This window comes from Lineus longissimus, chromosome 14 (assembly GCF_910592395.1).
Source record: "Lineus longissimus chromosome 14, tnLinLong1.2, whole genome shotgun sequence".
In the NCBI taxonomy this organism is placed as follows: Eukaryota; Metazoa; Nemertea; class Pilidiophora; order Heteronemertea; family Lineidae; genus Lineus; species Lineus longissimus.
Window position 1 is genome coordinate 85,128 of NC_088321.1, and position 15,648 is coordinate 100,775.

A 15,648-nucleotide genomic window follows, 5' to 3' on the forward strand; every position below is an offset into this window, starting at 1 on the left:
GTGCTGCCCCCATGTTCTCATGACTGAATTACTTGATAACAATGAAAGCTGGCCAGATGTATTCTAGAAGCGACAAGCTATTCAGAAATGTATAGGTTTATGTGTGAGAGTGATATACTGCAAGGTCGACAGCCACTTGAACAGGGGTATGCATGAAATGACGTCGCGCCATTTGTGGAGCCAGGTAGGCACGGCCATTGCACTGGCTAGTGAGACCAAAGTCATTGATCTGTCACAACCAGTTCATCAACACTGTGGGTTTGACTCTCAGATGGATGGGAGGGGAATAGGCCTATGTTTCTTCAAAAAGAAAGAGCAGGTCTCACCCCTCATCAGAAAGAGGAGGGCTCGCCCCTAATTGGGAATGTCGATGAGTCAAACGATGATCAAAGCACATATGCCGTTCGCCCCTCCCGTCCGCCCCTTCTCGTCCGCCCTCAGGAATGTCGGTGGGTCAAACGGTCATAAATGCGCATGCACCGTTCGCCCCTCATCAGAAAGAGGAGGTCTCGCCCCTCATCAGAAAGAGGAGGTCTCGCCCCTCATCAGAAAGAGGAGGTCTCGCCCCTCATCAGAAAGAGGAGGTCTCGCCCCTCATCAGAAAGAGGAGGGCTCGCCCCTCATCAGAAAGAGGAGGTCTCGCCCCTCATCAGAAAGAGGAGGTCTCGCCCCTCATCAGAAAGAGGTCTTGCCCCTCATCAGAAAGAGGAGGTCTCGCCCCTCATCAGAAAGAGGAGGTCTCGCCCCTCATCAGAAAGAGGAGGTCTCGCCCCTCATCAGAAAGAGGAGGTCTCGCCCCTCATCAGAAAGAGGAGGTCTTGCCCCTCATCAGAAAGAGGAGGTCTCGCCCCTCATCAGAAAGAGGAGGTCTCGCCCCTCATCAGAAAGAGGAGGTCTCGCCCCTCATCAGAAAGAGGAGGTCTCGCCCCTCATCAGAAAGAGGAGGTCTCGCCCCTCATCAGAAAGAGGAGGTCTTGCCCCTCATCAGAAAGAGGAGGTCTCGCCCCTCATCAGAAAGAGGAGGTCTCGCCCCTCATCAGAAAGAGGAGGTCTCGCCCCTCATCAGAAAGAGGAGGTCTCGCCCCTCATCAGAAAGAGGAGGTCTCGCCCCTCAACACATCACGGTGACACTGTCCTAAATTCCAACATAGGAACGAAACAACATAGGTTCTACAAAAGTTTTATTACAAAATTTCAAAAGGGTTCACGAACATGTTTATCAATATTTCACAAAGCACAATCTGCTTCTCGGGTGTTTTTTGATAAAAAATACCAAACACCCACAAAATCACATTGAAAATCGGCTTTTTAAAACACAAGGCATAAAAGAAACACCAAACAAGTTGTGTTCTCTCGAAAATACTGGAAGTGGCTCTTGCATCTGAATTCTTCATTTCAACTTTTGTAGCACAGTACTCGAAACTTTAAAACCAATCAACATATATCCACAAAGGCCCAGTACATTCGTTGAATCCACTTAAAAGTATTTTACACCATAACCTTAACTTAGTAACAGACTCAGCCTTTCAATTGAGGCCGACCTTTTCTAGACATCAAACATTCCATGGTGGAAGCCACTGCAGTAATACTAACAGTTAACTGCATACCTGGCTCAACCTCTCATGGCCGGCCTTAAACAGCTGCACGCAGCCAACGTTGAAACTATTCTCTCTTGTTGGAAAATACAAAGATTTTGGCAAGGAACACATTGTGGCAGTCAATCACCAGACGGCACTGTGTAGGGTTTCCATAGCAGTCAATCACCAGACGGCACTGTGTAGGGTTTCCAGTATTGATAAAATACAGTTAACAAAGTCAACTGCTTTGAATGAATTACGTCCCTAACATCCTACTTGGTAGGAAGAAATGCACAACAGGCAGTGAATATGAAATACAATTGCAATTACAATGAAAGATATTCTCCATCAGATAACAATCCAAGTAATCTCAGTTGCTGAGGACTGTCAGAGAAAGGCGATTTTCCAAAGGCAAAATGTTCATTCTGTTCTCCTGGGCGTGGTTGATCAAAAGCCTAAAACTGACGTTATCCCCGACGGTTTGTTAGGTATCCTAAAGACATTATCTCTTTCAATTGATCCCATTAAAACTTCTCACATAAAGACTACAGACTCCTGCACACAGGGAGATAAGTCAAAACACTTCAGTCAATCCTGCACGCAGGGAGAATGGATAAGATTATTGGTTCAAACAGATTTGTTCACTCTTTCACAATCCTGACTCATTTCAAAAAGAAAACATCCTCAAGGAGTTTACTTTCCTCTTCCTCAACCTCTTCATCAGACTCCGACCGGTGGCTCCCCCTATCCAACACGTGGCGAGGACTAAACAATGGTTCACTGTGCTCCAAGCTGTCGACGATCTCAACAACAGATAGCGCCCTCTCACTGCAAGTAGAGGAGACAATGATGTGTAAATTGAGTCTGTTGAAAGTAGAAAGAATCAGGGGTAGGCCTACTCTACAGTCTCTCCGATCCACTTTCAACATCTCTTTAATACATGGCCCAGTGAAGACTGGTCAACTTCAGTATTGATACAAAGAGTGCATCAATGTCTCGAGGGGTGAAAGGGTAACCCCTAGTGACCTTGCACCTTGGCGAAGTTCCAAATAGGGCTGAACATGCCATGTCATATGAGTGAACTGATCACTCTCTTTGATATCCAAGTACTCACCTCAATGGCGGTGTTAGAGATGTGCTCCTTGGTGTTGTGCGCTGGCGATTGTAGACAAGCGGGAGGTTACCTTGACGACCAGCATCAAAGTCCAAACTAAAATACAAAAGATAGAAAGAAGAAATAAGAGAATCGTATGGCTATAAGATGTCATGTGAAGACATGGTTAACGACAACAACGACAGCTGACATCAATGATGACAGATTGGACCAGCGAACCAACCCAGCAAATTACGTCACAGCAATGGTAATGGTATGGATCATGTCATCCTACCAGTTCAACAGTGCACCTCAAGTGATGATTCTCTGGTAGAAAAACTGACATCCTTAGAAATGTGTCCCGAGTGGATTTGTTGGGCCACTAGGCCATTGTTTGAAAACAGCTTTATAATGTTCCCCTGGTGTTTGACTTACCCAGGAGAAGAGAGTCGCCTGCATCCATCGTCTATATACGCATTTGGTGGTGGAGACCTCAAAGATGGCGCCACCTGATCAGGCTGCGTCATCTCCGTCGCTACATCCATGAACAGCGGTGAAGCTGGCAGCGGTGCCTCATCAGAAAACCTCAGTGGTGAGGTGCCAGCCTCAATGAAGGACTTGTGGACAGGAGAAGGGGGAAGGTCAACTGGAATGGGTATCCTCCCTTTCTGTGCTTTTTCTGAAACAAAGCGTGTTTTTTATTGAGATGATTTGACTGAACGAGGGTCATGTTCTGTCAACGAGAGAAGGGCCAGAGCATTAGTACGCACCAACGCTATGAGGTCAACCAACCATTCATCAGTAATAGGAACCTACCTTCCACAGCATCTGGCCCGCTTTCTTCAGTATCCGTCGGCAACGGGAATTCACCAGTTTTCTCAAACGTTTTCATTCGACGTCGTTGTTTTTCTTGCTGGCGATGTAGTTGTAACTGGAATCAAGAGACACAGGCAAATGAAGTACAGTAACGAGCCATAAGATCACAGGCAATACGCCAGCTATGGTATCGATCCAACTATGTTTCGATAATTACCATCATTGGATCACTGGATCAGTTGACGACAAACACTTGAGCCTAGATCCTGGAATGGGAAAGCTTGATCACTGGATTAAGATGTCCCAATGAATCACCCCCCCATTTCTGATCAATCAACGGTTTAACTTGAACCCAGATCCTGAAATAAGAAGCCTTATTTCCTATCTGACCATGGTTTCTCTCACCTGTTTCTCCCGTAACATGCCTTCATGCTTCCTATCTGACCGTGGTTTCTCTCACCTGTTTCTCCCGTAACATGCCTTCATGCTTCCTATCTGACCGTGGTTTCTCTCACCTGTTTCTCCCGTAACATGCCTTCATGCTTCCTATCTGACCGTGGTTTCTCTCACCTGTTTCTCCCGTAACATGCCTTCATGCTTCCTATCTGACCATGGTTTCTCTCACCTGTTTCTCCCGTAACATGCCTTCATGCTTCCTATCTGACCATGGTTTCTCTCACCTGTTTCTCCCGTAACATGCCTTCATGCTTCCTATCTGACCATGGTTTCTCTCACCTGTTTCTCCCGTAACACGCCTTCATGCTTCCTATCTGACCGTGGTTTCTCTCACCTGTTTCTCCCGTAACATGCCTTCATGCTTCCTATCTGACCATGGTTTCTCTCACCTGTTTCTCCCGTAACATGCCTTCATGCTTCCTATCTGACCATGGTTTCTCTCACCTGTTTCTCCCGTAACATGCCTTCATGCTTCCTATCTGACCATGGTTTCTCTCACCTGTTTCTCCCGTAACATGCCTTCATGCTTCCTATCTGACCATGGTTTCTCTCACCTGTTTCTCCCGTAACATGCCTTCATGCTCGTGTAGAATCTTACGCAGACGATGCTGTTCTCGTAGCAGAGCCTCTTTCTGAGCCACCATCTGTTTCCGTCGTTCTTCTGGCGTCAGTTTCTTATAATACGTCCCGAACGAATCCCCGTTGATGTGATCGTGGAAATTCGTTGAAATGGGCGAGGAATCATACTCCACCTCCCTGTGATCTTGCTCATGATGCCTGTGATGCATCTCCCACTCTCTCTCCCTGTGACTAAGCTGCTGGCCTCTGATTGGTGCATCTTTGTTTGTTTCAAACTGGCCGTGGCAATTCCCATTAACATCATAGTTTCCTTCATACCCATTATCCCTGAAACCATTCTGGTTATACTCCTGACGCCTGTGATTCTCTTCCTCCACCTCCACATGCCTGTGTCCATTGTAAGCATCATAACCATTCAGCACATCTCTGTGTTTCCTGCGATCGAAATCTCCATGCCCATTCTGCACAGCAAAGTCCCTTTGATCACTGCGAGCGTGGCTCCTCACTACTGGAATGCTAGCATAACTCTCACCAAACTCAGGAACAAGAGGTGCAAAATTACCACCATTTCTTGCATGTGACACGTCTACCCCACTTCTCTGAGTGCTGGAAAGCAGTGGGTTATGCAGCGGGCCTGGCGGTCTATGTTTCTCTGATTCCCAATCATCGCCATGGTAACCACGGGGCGGTGCCTTCCCAGTTGCTTCATAGTACAGATCTGGTTTCAGCCAGTATTCATCTGTTTCTGGTCTGTAGTTGTTCCTTTCTGGTCTGGAGACTCCAGCATCTATAAACTGGTCTGTAGGCCCTTCACATCGCTCTTGGGCAATCATGGCATCAATCTTATTAGTGTACCTCCGCTGGTAAGGCCCTGGGTACTGTGGGTCTGGTTGGACTGGGTACGGGTAAGCATGGGACAGCGGCACGAATGGTGGATACATCATGTAGTGGCCTGAAGGGGGCACCATAGGGACTTGATCTCGGAGAGGCGCGATGTCGGGCTGCAATGCAAACTAACAATGAATCATTCCCCAAAACAGTCTATGTTAACTGTTTGAGACATCAGTTACCAAGTTTATGACACAATACAGTGGAACAGCGGTAACACCACTCATGGGATGATGATATTTCTTTCATTTTGACAGCGATTGAACACATAAATGGTTTAAACTGACTTGATTACTTACCACGTTCGTTTGTTTGGGCGTGTACATACTGGCATTCCTGACAGACCTGGGACTGGTGACGCCACCATCCTGTAGGTGTGGAGATACTGGCTTAGGCAGCTGTGGTGTTTTCAATGGGGTTGATGCCTAGAAGGAAAGGTAGAAACTACAGTCTGGTATCATGTATGTCTGTTTACCGCTCATAAAGGACAAACCATTCCAAATAAAGTGGTATACCTCAGGTCACAAAGGACTTCATTTCAATCCAAGCCTAGATCAGACAATAACCTATTCTTGTAGTTCCCACTCACCCTGTTAGGAGGCGCTACCTCCTCCCTCACCATCAGCAGCTCCTGATGTTTCTGAATGCGATCTTGATATTTTATCAACAGCTGCTGACACTCCTCAAGTTGGGCCTCGATCTCTGAAGAAGAAAACAATTTTTTCTAGGTTTTTGGCGATTTTGGGTGTGGCGGGCTTGCTCAATGAAAAAAAACGCTAACCAAGGTATAAAACAGTCCTGCCTAAGCATAAGGCCTACCTGTTCGTTCCTTGAGTATGCTCTCCTTCTGTTGGACGAGTGATCCAATCTTCTCTTCAAACTGATTACGTTCCCCACGCAATGTCTCCACCGCAGACTCTTTCTCTTCACCAAGTCTGAAACAGAAACGGCGCATTTTTACTGAAAATAATTTTCAAACCATGACCATGAACGACCCATTTTAAAACTGAATCACAACACCTTCTTTCCCCAGGATGTTTTTAGTGGGCAGTAGATGTGCCATTTTCCCGTGAAATGATTGACCTCCATTGACTTGGATAAAGTCTGGCTCATCACAAACCCTAAGAAGTGTTCAGTAAGAATGATGATTCCGATTCTGATGATGAGAATGATCACACGTTGGACACATCCAATTGTGCTCAAACAACAAGCTTATCAGTCAGACTTCATGAATAACATCAATCTGTCAAAACAAAAATGGTGACTTTTTTGAGGAAAGAAAAGCACAGACAAGAGTCTCTGTGATAGAGCAGTACAGATAGGAGTCTCTGTGATAGAGCAGCACAGACAGGAGTCTCTGTGATAGAGCAGCAAAGACAAGAGTCTCTGTGATAGAGCAGCACAGACAGGAGTCTCAGTGATAGAGCAGCACAGACAAGAGTCTCTGTGATAGAGCAGCACAGACAGGAGTCTCAGTGATAGAGCAGCACAGACAAGAGTCTCTGTGATAGAGCAGCACAGACAGGAGTCTCTGTGATAGAGCAGCACAGACAGGAGTCTCTGTGATAGAGCAGCACAGACAGGAGTCTCTGTGATAGAGCAGCAAAGACAGGAGTCTCTGTGATAGAGCAGCACAGACAAGAGTCTCTGTGATAGAGCAGCACAGACAGGAGTCTCTGTGATAGAGCAGTACAGATAGGAGTCTCTGTGATAGAGCAGCACAGACAGGAGTCTCTGTGATAGAGCAGCACAGACAGGAGTCTCTGTGATAGAGCAGCACAGACAGGAGTCTCTGTGATAGAGCAGCACAGACAGGAGTCTCAGTGATAGAGCAGCACAGACAGGAGTCTCAGTGATGGAGCAGCACAGACAGGAGTCTCAGTGATAGAGCAGCAAAGACAGGAGTCTCTGTGATAGAGCAGCACAGACAGGAGTCTCTGTGATAGAGCAGCACAGACAGGAGTCTCTGTGATAGAGCAGCACAGAGATCTTACTTGGCCAATTCCGTGATAAGATTTGCCACCCTTTTCTTGTCCTCCACACAGAGATCGCTGAGTGATGCCTTGCGCGAGTGGTTCTTGGGCCGAGGTTGGTTTCCAAGGTCTTTCATCAGACGTTGCTTGGGGCGAGGATGATATGACTTCGATTCCTTGGTGTAGGTCAGCTGACTCGAGCCGGAGTTTTCCTTTTCCGAGTTGGTCTGGAAAGAATACAGTTTATTTAACCATTCTGTCATGATCACAGACATGAACATCACCACTGACTATGGTTAACGACTTTATCTCTTGCATCTTCAATTTTGATATTACATCTTGCCTTTACGGAGAAGAGAGTGTGTTCCAACCCAAGAAGACTTGCAGACATGGCGAGTGACATGCCGTGTCAACAGAGATGTGGCATTTGGAATCAGTGCAGAGTTCCAAATTCCATCGTTCCTGATCATGATGATGATCGTCCTCTTGACAAATGGATTTCACTTTATACCTCATTTTCTTCATCGTCTCTCAGAGTCTCCTTCAGCATCAACTCATCGACCAGTGGCTGGTGTCGAGGAATCCCTGCCTTCACCTCCTTTGTGCGATGACCTTTGACCTTTGGGCGTAGGTTTCCAACGCCAGCCATACGTGTGATACCTGGGATGATTGCAAAGTTACCGCTCTTGTCATCTGAAACAAAATATTAGAATATTAACATCTGCTTTCACTCACTACCAGAACAAGTACTAGGCCTACCAAAAAAACAAACGTGACAGAAGGAATTATATGGAGGGTCCAAACAAAGGGGGTTTTCACCTCCACTGGCACTGCACGGGTAAAACTAAATTATGAACTATCGTAGGGCCTAGGGGGTTCTAGGGTACTCCCTGAAATGAAAGCCCAAAGACTGTGACTTAATGTGACAGGTCAACTGGTGGTTGGCCTATGGCTGGAACGTAGGAATTTGATAACCTCGCTGAATCGCTGAATGAATCCATTCCAATCCAAGTGCAAGTTAAGTTAGCCAAGTAATGAAGTATGTAGGCCTACTGCCGTACTGGTATTTTTCTACATCTACCATTAATGCATTGGCTACCATCCACACAAGTGACAACAACGTGCACGCTATGTACCACATCGCGCACATGCATAGACTATACATCAATGTAGCCTACAGCTGAGCTAAGTCAGGTCTAGTAGTGCATGACAGCGCATGCATGCATGCACTCATGCAGCGTGTACATTATTATTTGTGCAGTGAAAATGTTCATTTCGGACAAGGTTTGAAGTAGATTTTCGGGATGAAAACAACCATCAAACTCCATGAAACTTGCTCCAAGTATAGATTATAAAAATACCTTTAAAACAAACATATATATTATACTTTTGAGATTCAACATACCATCACTGGTCCAAAAAACAGGCATCGAACGAAACTTTTCTAGCTCGTCCGCCATTTTGAAACGGACCGCGGCCGTGACACGCATGCGCATTGGCAGGGTCTATTCCGCGGACCAAAGGTCTCGTTAGGGAGTTTTTCCCAAATGTACGCGATGATGACGCACCAACTGGCACTGGACGGCATTTCAACACGGGGCCCACGCACATCCCAAGTTCAGTGTACACATACGTCGGCAACAACAGTAAAATGCGTAGTTTCTTGTTAGCCGCCTATTGAGTAGCGCTCAAGGTTTCAGAAACTCCAAAAAAACATGTCTTTTGCCAAAACAACTGCTGAATCAACACTGACATACTGTGAGGACCGAGAAATCAATGATTTTAGGAACTACTGTGAGGGGGTCCGCGCATGAATAAAAAAAAACCCTCCCTTATGAGACCAAGATCTTTAGGTCTCATGCACACGGGAGTCACTAAAAAATGTGTCCGCTTAGAACTGGTTACATCACGAAAATATCTCTACATCCCTCGATGTGTACATGAATATGCACGAAATCGCTCACAGCGAAGGAATTTATTCACATTTTTCATCTCAAAACCCGGCTAAAACCTTCGGTAATAAACCTTCATATACGGTTCTACGGATAAATGCCAGCCGGTACTGCATGATGTGGTCAATCTTCTCTGTATCACCCTGTATGATCACACCGCTCCGTAATTCAAATAGGCCCCGTGTGGTGGCGTAGTAAGCGGAGCGCTGATTGGTCCATATTATTGGTGTGTGGTGGGCGTGTCGTGACGTGCATGCCTATATTTGGGAGATCAGTAATGTACACTGGAGGCGAGGTATGACTGGGTTGTTCTAAAATATAGATTATTGAATCGGATATGCGACTGAGTTCTAAACTACCGTCAAATTCCGATCTGATCATGTTAAAATAAGCTCCAAATATTGATTCGTAACCACCTTAGGTTCAAATGGCATTTTTTCATGTTTTATTCATTTTTAGGACTGATTCCAAGGTTTATCACTGGTTCCAAGCTTTATCACCGCCTACCGTTTCTCATGTCATTGGCCTAATTTATATAATCCACTGCTGGGACTTTGTCTTGGTACGATCTTCACTTTGGAACAAACGGATCAGTTCTGAGAATTACAGACTTTTATTTTCTTCATAATCAAGATACTCAAATTACTTTTTTTCAAAAATTTCTTTCTGAGCATATGCGGAAACCGTCTCTGGTCTAATATCACTTTAGATTTCATGAAAATCTCCACTAATAAAAAAGTGAGAGCCAAAAAACGAGGTCTGTAAAGTCTTTGGTCTGTAGAATAGACCCTGCCATGCGCATTGTTGCCCACAATGTCAACAAGATCACGTGTTACCATGCGCATTGATTGTCAACACGACCACGTGGTGGAATGACCACACCCACTTTTCTCAGTGTTTGAAGGAAAATAGTTGGAAATCATTCCAAAAGCTGGTATTTTGAAATAATCTTCCGGTGGAATGGTTCTATGCCTGATATTCTACTCATAGCAAATGTGAAAAACACTAGTGGGTTCTAGTTTTGTGGCTTTGCTGGACATGTGCCCCCCTTCGCCCCCACACACAGTTTGAGCCTGTACAGTACTGTATATCGCTCTCCTCCCCCACCCTTTAGCGGCTTATTGCCTTGTGATTTGTGTTTTCAGGCCCTTGGCAAAGATCAAGACTTCTGCATTCTCAAGCTGTTACTTGCACCATCTGTCACCAAGACATATTCATGGCTCGAGTCGCTCAGCAGTCGAGAAAATGGATGCCAGGTTTCACTCTTGGAGTGAGAATTGGCTCCTATCTTCTAAGAAGGAGTTTTGTGACATTAGGGACAGGCAGAGACAAGAGCACTTTTCAACTGGGAAATGTAAGTCAACATCTGGTGTTGAAGTAGGCAAGCTAAGCTGCCCCTGGAGAAATAGTTATCCTAGTGTTCAGTTATGGTTCAGAGAGTTCAGCCTGGGGTAAAAGCTCGCAGTAGTCTCTTATTATAATGGTACAATGTCAAATACAATGGCAAATATTCAAATCAATAATTTTTTTACACAAATGGTCGGAAAGGGTTAACTGTCTGTAGACCCAGTAAAAGCTGTGACTCGCATAGATTTGGCCGGACTCCGTGGTCTGAAAGGGTTAACTGTCTGGACCATGTAATGTGACTCATATAGATATGGACTGGTGCAATGCTAGCATTAGCATGGATAGCAACTATAGCAAAATATTGATCCTTTTGAAAGTCATGAAGGCTGTTATTTAATGTTTAATGGGGCTGGCACTTGGATAGAAGGCAGCAACATCAATGTAGGACTGTGTGTCACTGTATGAACAGTACAAGAGCTCTACATCTTTTGGAAGCGCTGTCTCTAAGGTAGGCTACTCTAAGGTGAGGGTAAGGGTGATTGTGATTGCACAATATCACTGCTCCCCAGTTTATGTGATTTTCTGTTTCATATTTTCAGACCCCGTACACCCGTCTATGGCTCCATTCTCTGCGCAGTCACACAATGTCTACAATCGCCAACCGACCCAAACAAGGGGTCAAAGCCGTCCACCTCGCACCCCCCAACAACCGAATACTTGCTGCACCAACTGTGAGAAGACTACAGTGAACGTGTTACAGAGGAGATGGATCTATTTATTACAGGGGGTGGTCATCTTTATCCTTGGACTTGTCCTGGGTATCATCTACTTCTGTATCCGAGCAGTGACAGCGACGCTCCAGTTCACTGAGACGATACCTTCCTACATCCCCTCAATACTGGTAAGCGATGGTTGACATTGGTCTGTTACAAAGTGCTTCACTCACTCAGCCGTGAGTCTATCCAAGGTGTTGATTTTGTCCTAGCCAGTCCCCAGGGGCTCTGATGATCTCGTGTGTCTAGTATATAGTGCTCTGGCTCAGCACTTGGACGACCCTGTCTGTCTCAAAGCGCGTACTGACCTCATTGTCTCATCCACTCTGTAATCCAGTTGTTCCTTGTTCCCATTTCATTCTTTCAGCTGATGATGAGTGGCATTCTGGCGGGACTCCTATTTTGGAAGCGTGAAAATCTGCTGGTAAGTGCCCATAGGTGGCGCTTTGTGACAAGTTTTAGGGTCACAGTTAGTAAAGGGCTCGGCTGACCTCAGTGAGAATACCCCTAAACCATGGGGGGTCGCTTCCAAATTCATGTTTTCTAAGCTTTGTTTCGTTTTTTTGGAAATTTTTTTTAGGAAAGCTGTAAACATAAATAGAAACAATTAACGATTGATTACCTTACAAATTGATAGCCTATCTGACACTGTTGATCTTTACCGCAAAGTTGAAGGAATTGTTGACATGGTAACTCAATTTGTGTATTCTATTTCTTTCTAAACGTTACTCTCACACAGATGGTAAGAAGACTTTCTATGAAGCATCTTCTCAATTCTTGTCAAGTTCACATTCAAATGTTGAAATAATCCCATGAAATTCAAAAAGTTCTTTTTCATGTTTAAATGTTCTTTGAAGTGTAAGTTAGATTGTCTCACCCAATTCACAGATTTCCTCACAAATAATAATAAAACAAACAGTGAACACAATCAAAACATGCTCATTCTTTTAAAACTTCTTCACATTTTCTGTTTCATCTCTCGATTAAAAATGTTGCCACTGAATTCTTTCTTGCACATTTCTTGTTTTGAACTCTTCTTGACATTGCCGGATGGCCGATCATTTGTGGAGGCTTTTTCAGCCTGTATATGGCTTTTAGTTACCACAAAAGAAACCAACCAACACTGACTGTGATGAATGCACAGATTAAGTTCAACTGGGATACTTGTACAACTGACTATTCATCAGTCCAATTCACCACGACAAAGATTGTAAATGAGCTTGTTAAAATAATTGCTATCACAAGTACTGAAAAACAGACACAACAGCTTTCTAGTATAAATGCACTGTTTCAGGTAATTGGGGCACTATTCCTCTGTCTGGCCAGCACGATCATATGTGTTGCCTGCTCCGTGTTTTCGCTGATCCAGCATATTCCCCTCATCAAGCGGATGGTGCTGTGTTCCTTCGATGAGATTGCCAGGCAGTGTCACTGTTATACTGACACTATAAAAGGTAACTTCCAAGCAGCACCAGTCCATATAGATTGTCTTCACGGTCAGCCTGATGTTGGACGGCAGAACTCCGTCCCTCCAGCATGGCAGGTGATGACGTCACGTGTCTTGCAGGTGATGACATTGCGTGTATTGCAGGTGATGACATCACAGGTATTAACCACTGAGATTTGTCCGTCCCACACTAGTCACATCCCAGGTTACTTCCCAATTGGACGTACTGGATGAGGTTTTCTGCCTGGCAAGATGAAGCGCAGTGGTATACTGTGGTGTCTGGCTCACTGTTAGATGGTTGTGGGTTTGAACCATGGTCAAGTCTCCTCTTAGTCCATCTCAGTCGAGCTTATGTGAGCGCTATCTGTGTTACAGCACATTGATATCCCGAGGAGAGTGACAGTCATTCTAAGCCACTCTAAGACAGACCTTGGTAGGCACTGGAGAAGAATTGAATCCTGGCTTCCATGTCTCATTCTAAACAACAAAGAGACGAACCAAAGGCATCAGTGATGTATCATTGGTGCAGAGTTTAACCCTGTCAATTATCTCTCTGTCATTTCAGACATGACCCTCTACACGTTCCACGACATTGCCAACTGCCACCTGCTTCACAGTGATCTCCTCGATTACCATTACACACAGTGCGGCCTCTATATGGTGACTGGTCTCATCTGCTTCATTTCTGCATCATTCCACGTCCTACTGCTGAGGTTTTATACCAGGAGGAAATTAGTAAGTGTAACCCCACCCCACCCTATGTGGTCCCTACATGGTGACCGGTCTCATCAACGGGACAACTTGTCACACCCTCAGAATACAAGGGACAAGAAGGTCACCCGCGTGCCCTACTTCACACCCTCAGAATACAAGGTACAAGAAGGTCACCCGCGTGCCCTACTTCACACCCTCAGAATACAAGACACAAGAAGGTCACCCGCGTGCCCTACTTCACACCCTCAGAATACAAGGTACAAGAAGGTCACCCGCGTGCCCTACTTCACACCCTCAGAATACAAGGTACAAGAAGGTCACCCGCGTGCCCTACTTCACACCCTCAGAATACAAGGGACAAGAAGGTCACCCGCGTGCCCTACTTCACACCCTCAGAATACAAGGTACAAGAAGGTCACCCGCGTGCCCTACTTCACACCCTCAGAATACAAGACACAAGAAGGTCACCCGCGTGCCCTACTTCACACCCTCAGAATACAAGGTACAAGAAGGTCACCCGCATGCCCTACTTCAGCCCTCAGAATACAAGGGACAAGAAGGTCACCCGCGTGCCCTACTTTAGCCCTCAAGACTCTGGTAGGATGTCTGGCAAATGAGATTGGTCTTCTTAATCTTTTTCAGCCGTCGTCCGTCCGAACTCGATCTCTCTCCATCCTACAGCCAGTTGATGTCCAACATCTTGCCAATATTCAACTTCGACAAAGTCACATGACTGATTTAAACCAATCAGATTCACTTTATGAAAATACTGCTGGTGGATTGGATAATCACGGTTATGACGCGACCACAGGGATTGAGGTGCTGCCACCTACAGGGAATGAGGAACCATTAGTTTACATTCCCGTTGATGTGGAACGTCCACACCAACCGATTCAGCAGGATCCGTTCTCGCGTTATATTTCTCTCCCCGGCGAGCCGCGCGTCTGTCTGCTTGGAATCAGGAAACGTGAAAGTATCTTACAGCCTGCTCGAGAGGTGGAAGAAACTGCCGAGGCAGCAGAAACTTTTGATGATTTGCCTGTCGGTGCATCGGCGGAGGATCTTGCACAGGGTCAAGGTCATGTTGGTACAGGTCAAAGGTCATCACCAAACAGAGCAATTAATCAACAGATACTGAATGGTTTGGAGTTGTATCGTTTTCAGAATCGGCGGAATTCATTAGCGGACATCAGAAACTCACAGCCACGTCATTCTACGCCGTCTGTTGCCCATAGCGACCGTCCATCGGCAACCATTCCAAACCGTCCAATCAGGAGATGTCGTTGCCATGATCTGCCACGCCGGCCATTACCACGGCAACCAATAAACAGTCTGCCACCGCGCCCAATAACTCGTAGCAGAAATTTAGAGAATTCTCTGCCGCGAGTTCCCCGGAGACGAGGTTACCCGTTAGCCCAGACAGTGTCGCCACAGTTACAGGATTATCTTGAGCAATGCAGTCGATTAAGTCTCGCTTCAGACATGATGCCCCAGCAACACCCAGCGAGACTCGGTCATCTGCAGGCTCCGCGGGCCAGAAGCTGCTACAGTGACGACTACCACGCATTTCATTATCTCCCAGAATTCTTAGCACTACCAGAGGAGCCACCTCCGCCATATAGTCTGTCACCCCCGTATGATAATGAGCATCTCCCAGGTTATTCTAGCAGACATGGTACGGTCCGTAACCCGGGTAACGCGACCAGGACAAGGTTGACACGGGCGTTGATGCCAGAGACTGAACTTTGATGATTAGGATTCGATAATGACGGTCAAGTCATATCCAGAATATCCTCTATTCAGATTTTTAGATTTTACAGTATTTTATAAGAAATTTCACTAATCTATTAGGCCTAATGGTTCAATTGTTGATAGTCAGAATATGATATCTGTAGGTTGAAGTCAAAGTGAGTTTGGATAAATTTGAAAAGTTCCAAGTCGACCAGGACAATATACCAGAAACATAACGATATGTAAGGTTGTGAAATCCATTATTATTATTTAAATAATCTTAAGATTACAATACACTTATT

General features: G+C 45.5%; 2 protein-coding genes across 2 annotated transcripts; one reads left to right on the forward strand and one right to left on the reverse strand.

Annotated features, from left to right (window-relative positions):
* Positions 1 to 1,206: 1,206 nt before the first annotated feature.
* LOC135499071 (uncharacterized) lies at positions 1,207 to 8,853 on the reverse strand. Its single transcript, XM_064789711.1, has 11 exons — positions 8,788 to 8,853; positions 7,894 to 8,075; positions 7,404 to 7,609; positions 6,229 to 6,344; positions 5,999 to 6,111; positions 5,709 to 5,834; positions 4,497 to 5,522; positions 3,487 to 3,601; positions 3,106 to 3,349; positions 2,692 to 2,787; positions 1,207 to 2,405 (listed from the first exon to the last, which is right to left on the reverse strand). The coding sequence occupies exons 1-11, from the start codon at positions 8,840 to 8,842 to the stop codon at positions 2,240 to 2,242; spliced, it is 2,445 nt and encodes an 814-aa protein (XP_064645781.1). The 5' UTR covers positions 8,843 to 8,853; the 3' UTR covers positions 1,207 to 2,239.
* A 1,631-nt stretch (positions 8,854 to 10,484) lies between these two features.
* On the forward strand, positions 10,485 to 15,576 carry LOC135498566 (uncharacterized). The gene is made up of 6 exons (XM_064788862.1): positions 10,485 to 10,688; positions 11,281 to 11,582; positions 11,822 to 11,878; positions 12,749 to 12,908; positions 13,467 to 13,636; positions 14,258 to 15,576. The coding sequence occupies exons 1-6, from the start codon at positions 10,580 to 10,582 to the stop codon at positions 15,362 to 15,364; spliced, it is 1,905 nt and encodes a 634-aa protein (XP_064644932.1). The 5' UTR covers positions 10,485 to 10,579; the 3' UTR covers positions 15,365 to 15,576.
* The last annotated feature ends 72 nt before the right edge of the window (positions 15,577 to 15,648 follow it).

Bases quoted from the DNA above. Each gene is read 5' to 3' on its own strand.
- LOC135499071 (XM_064789711.1), bottom strand. From the start codon at position 8,842: ATGGCGGACGAGCTAGAAAAGTTTCGTTCGATGCCTGTTTTTTGGACC. The intron at 8,076-8,787 runs GTATGTTGAATC...ATTTTGTTTCAG, and splicing joins TGTTTTTTGGACCAGTGATG to ATGACAAGAGCGGTAACTTT. The intron at 3,350-3,486 runs GTAGGTTCCTAT...GCTTTGTTTCAG, and splicing joins CGGGCCAGATGCTGTGGAAG to AAAAAGCACAGAAAGGGAGG.
- LOC135498566 (XM_064788862.1), top strand. From the start codon at position 10,580: ATGGATGCCAGGTTTCACTCTTGGAGTGAGAATTGGCTCCTATCTTCT. The intron at 10,689-11,280 runs GTAAGTCAACAT...TCATATTTTCAG, and splicing joins GCACTTTTCAACTGGGAAAT to ACCCCGTACACCCGTCTATG. The intron at 11,879-12,748 runs GTAAGTGCCCAT...GCACTGTTTCAG, and splicing joins GGAAGCGTGAAAATCTGCTG to GTAATTGGGGCACTATTCCT.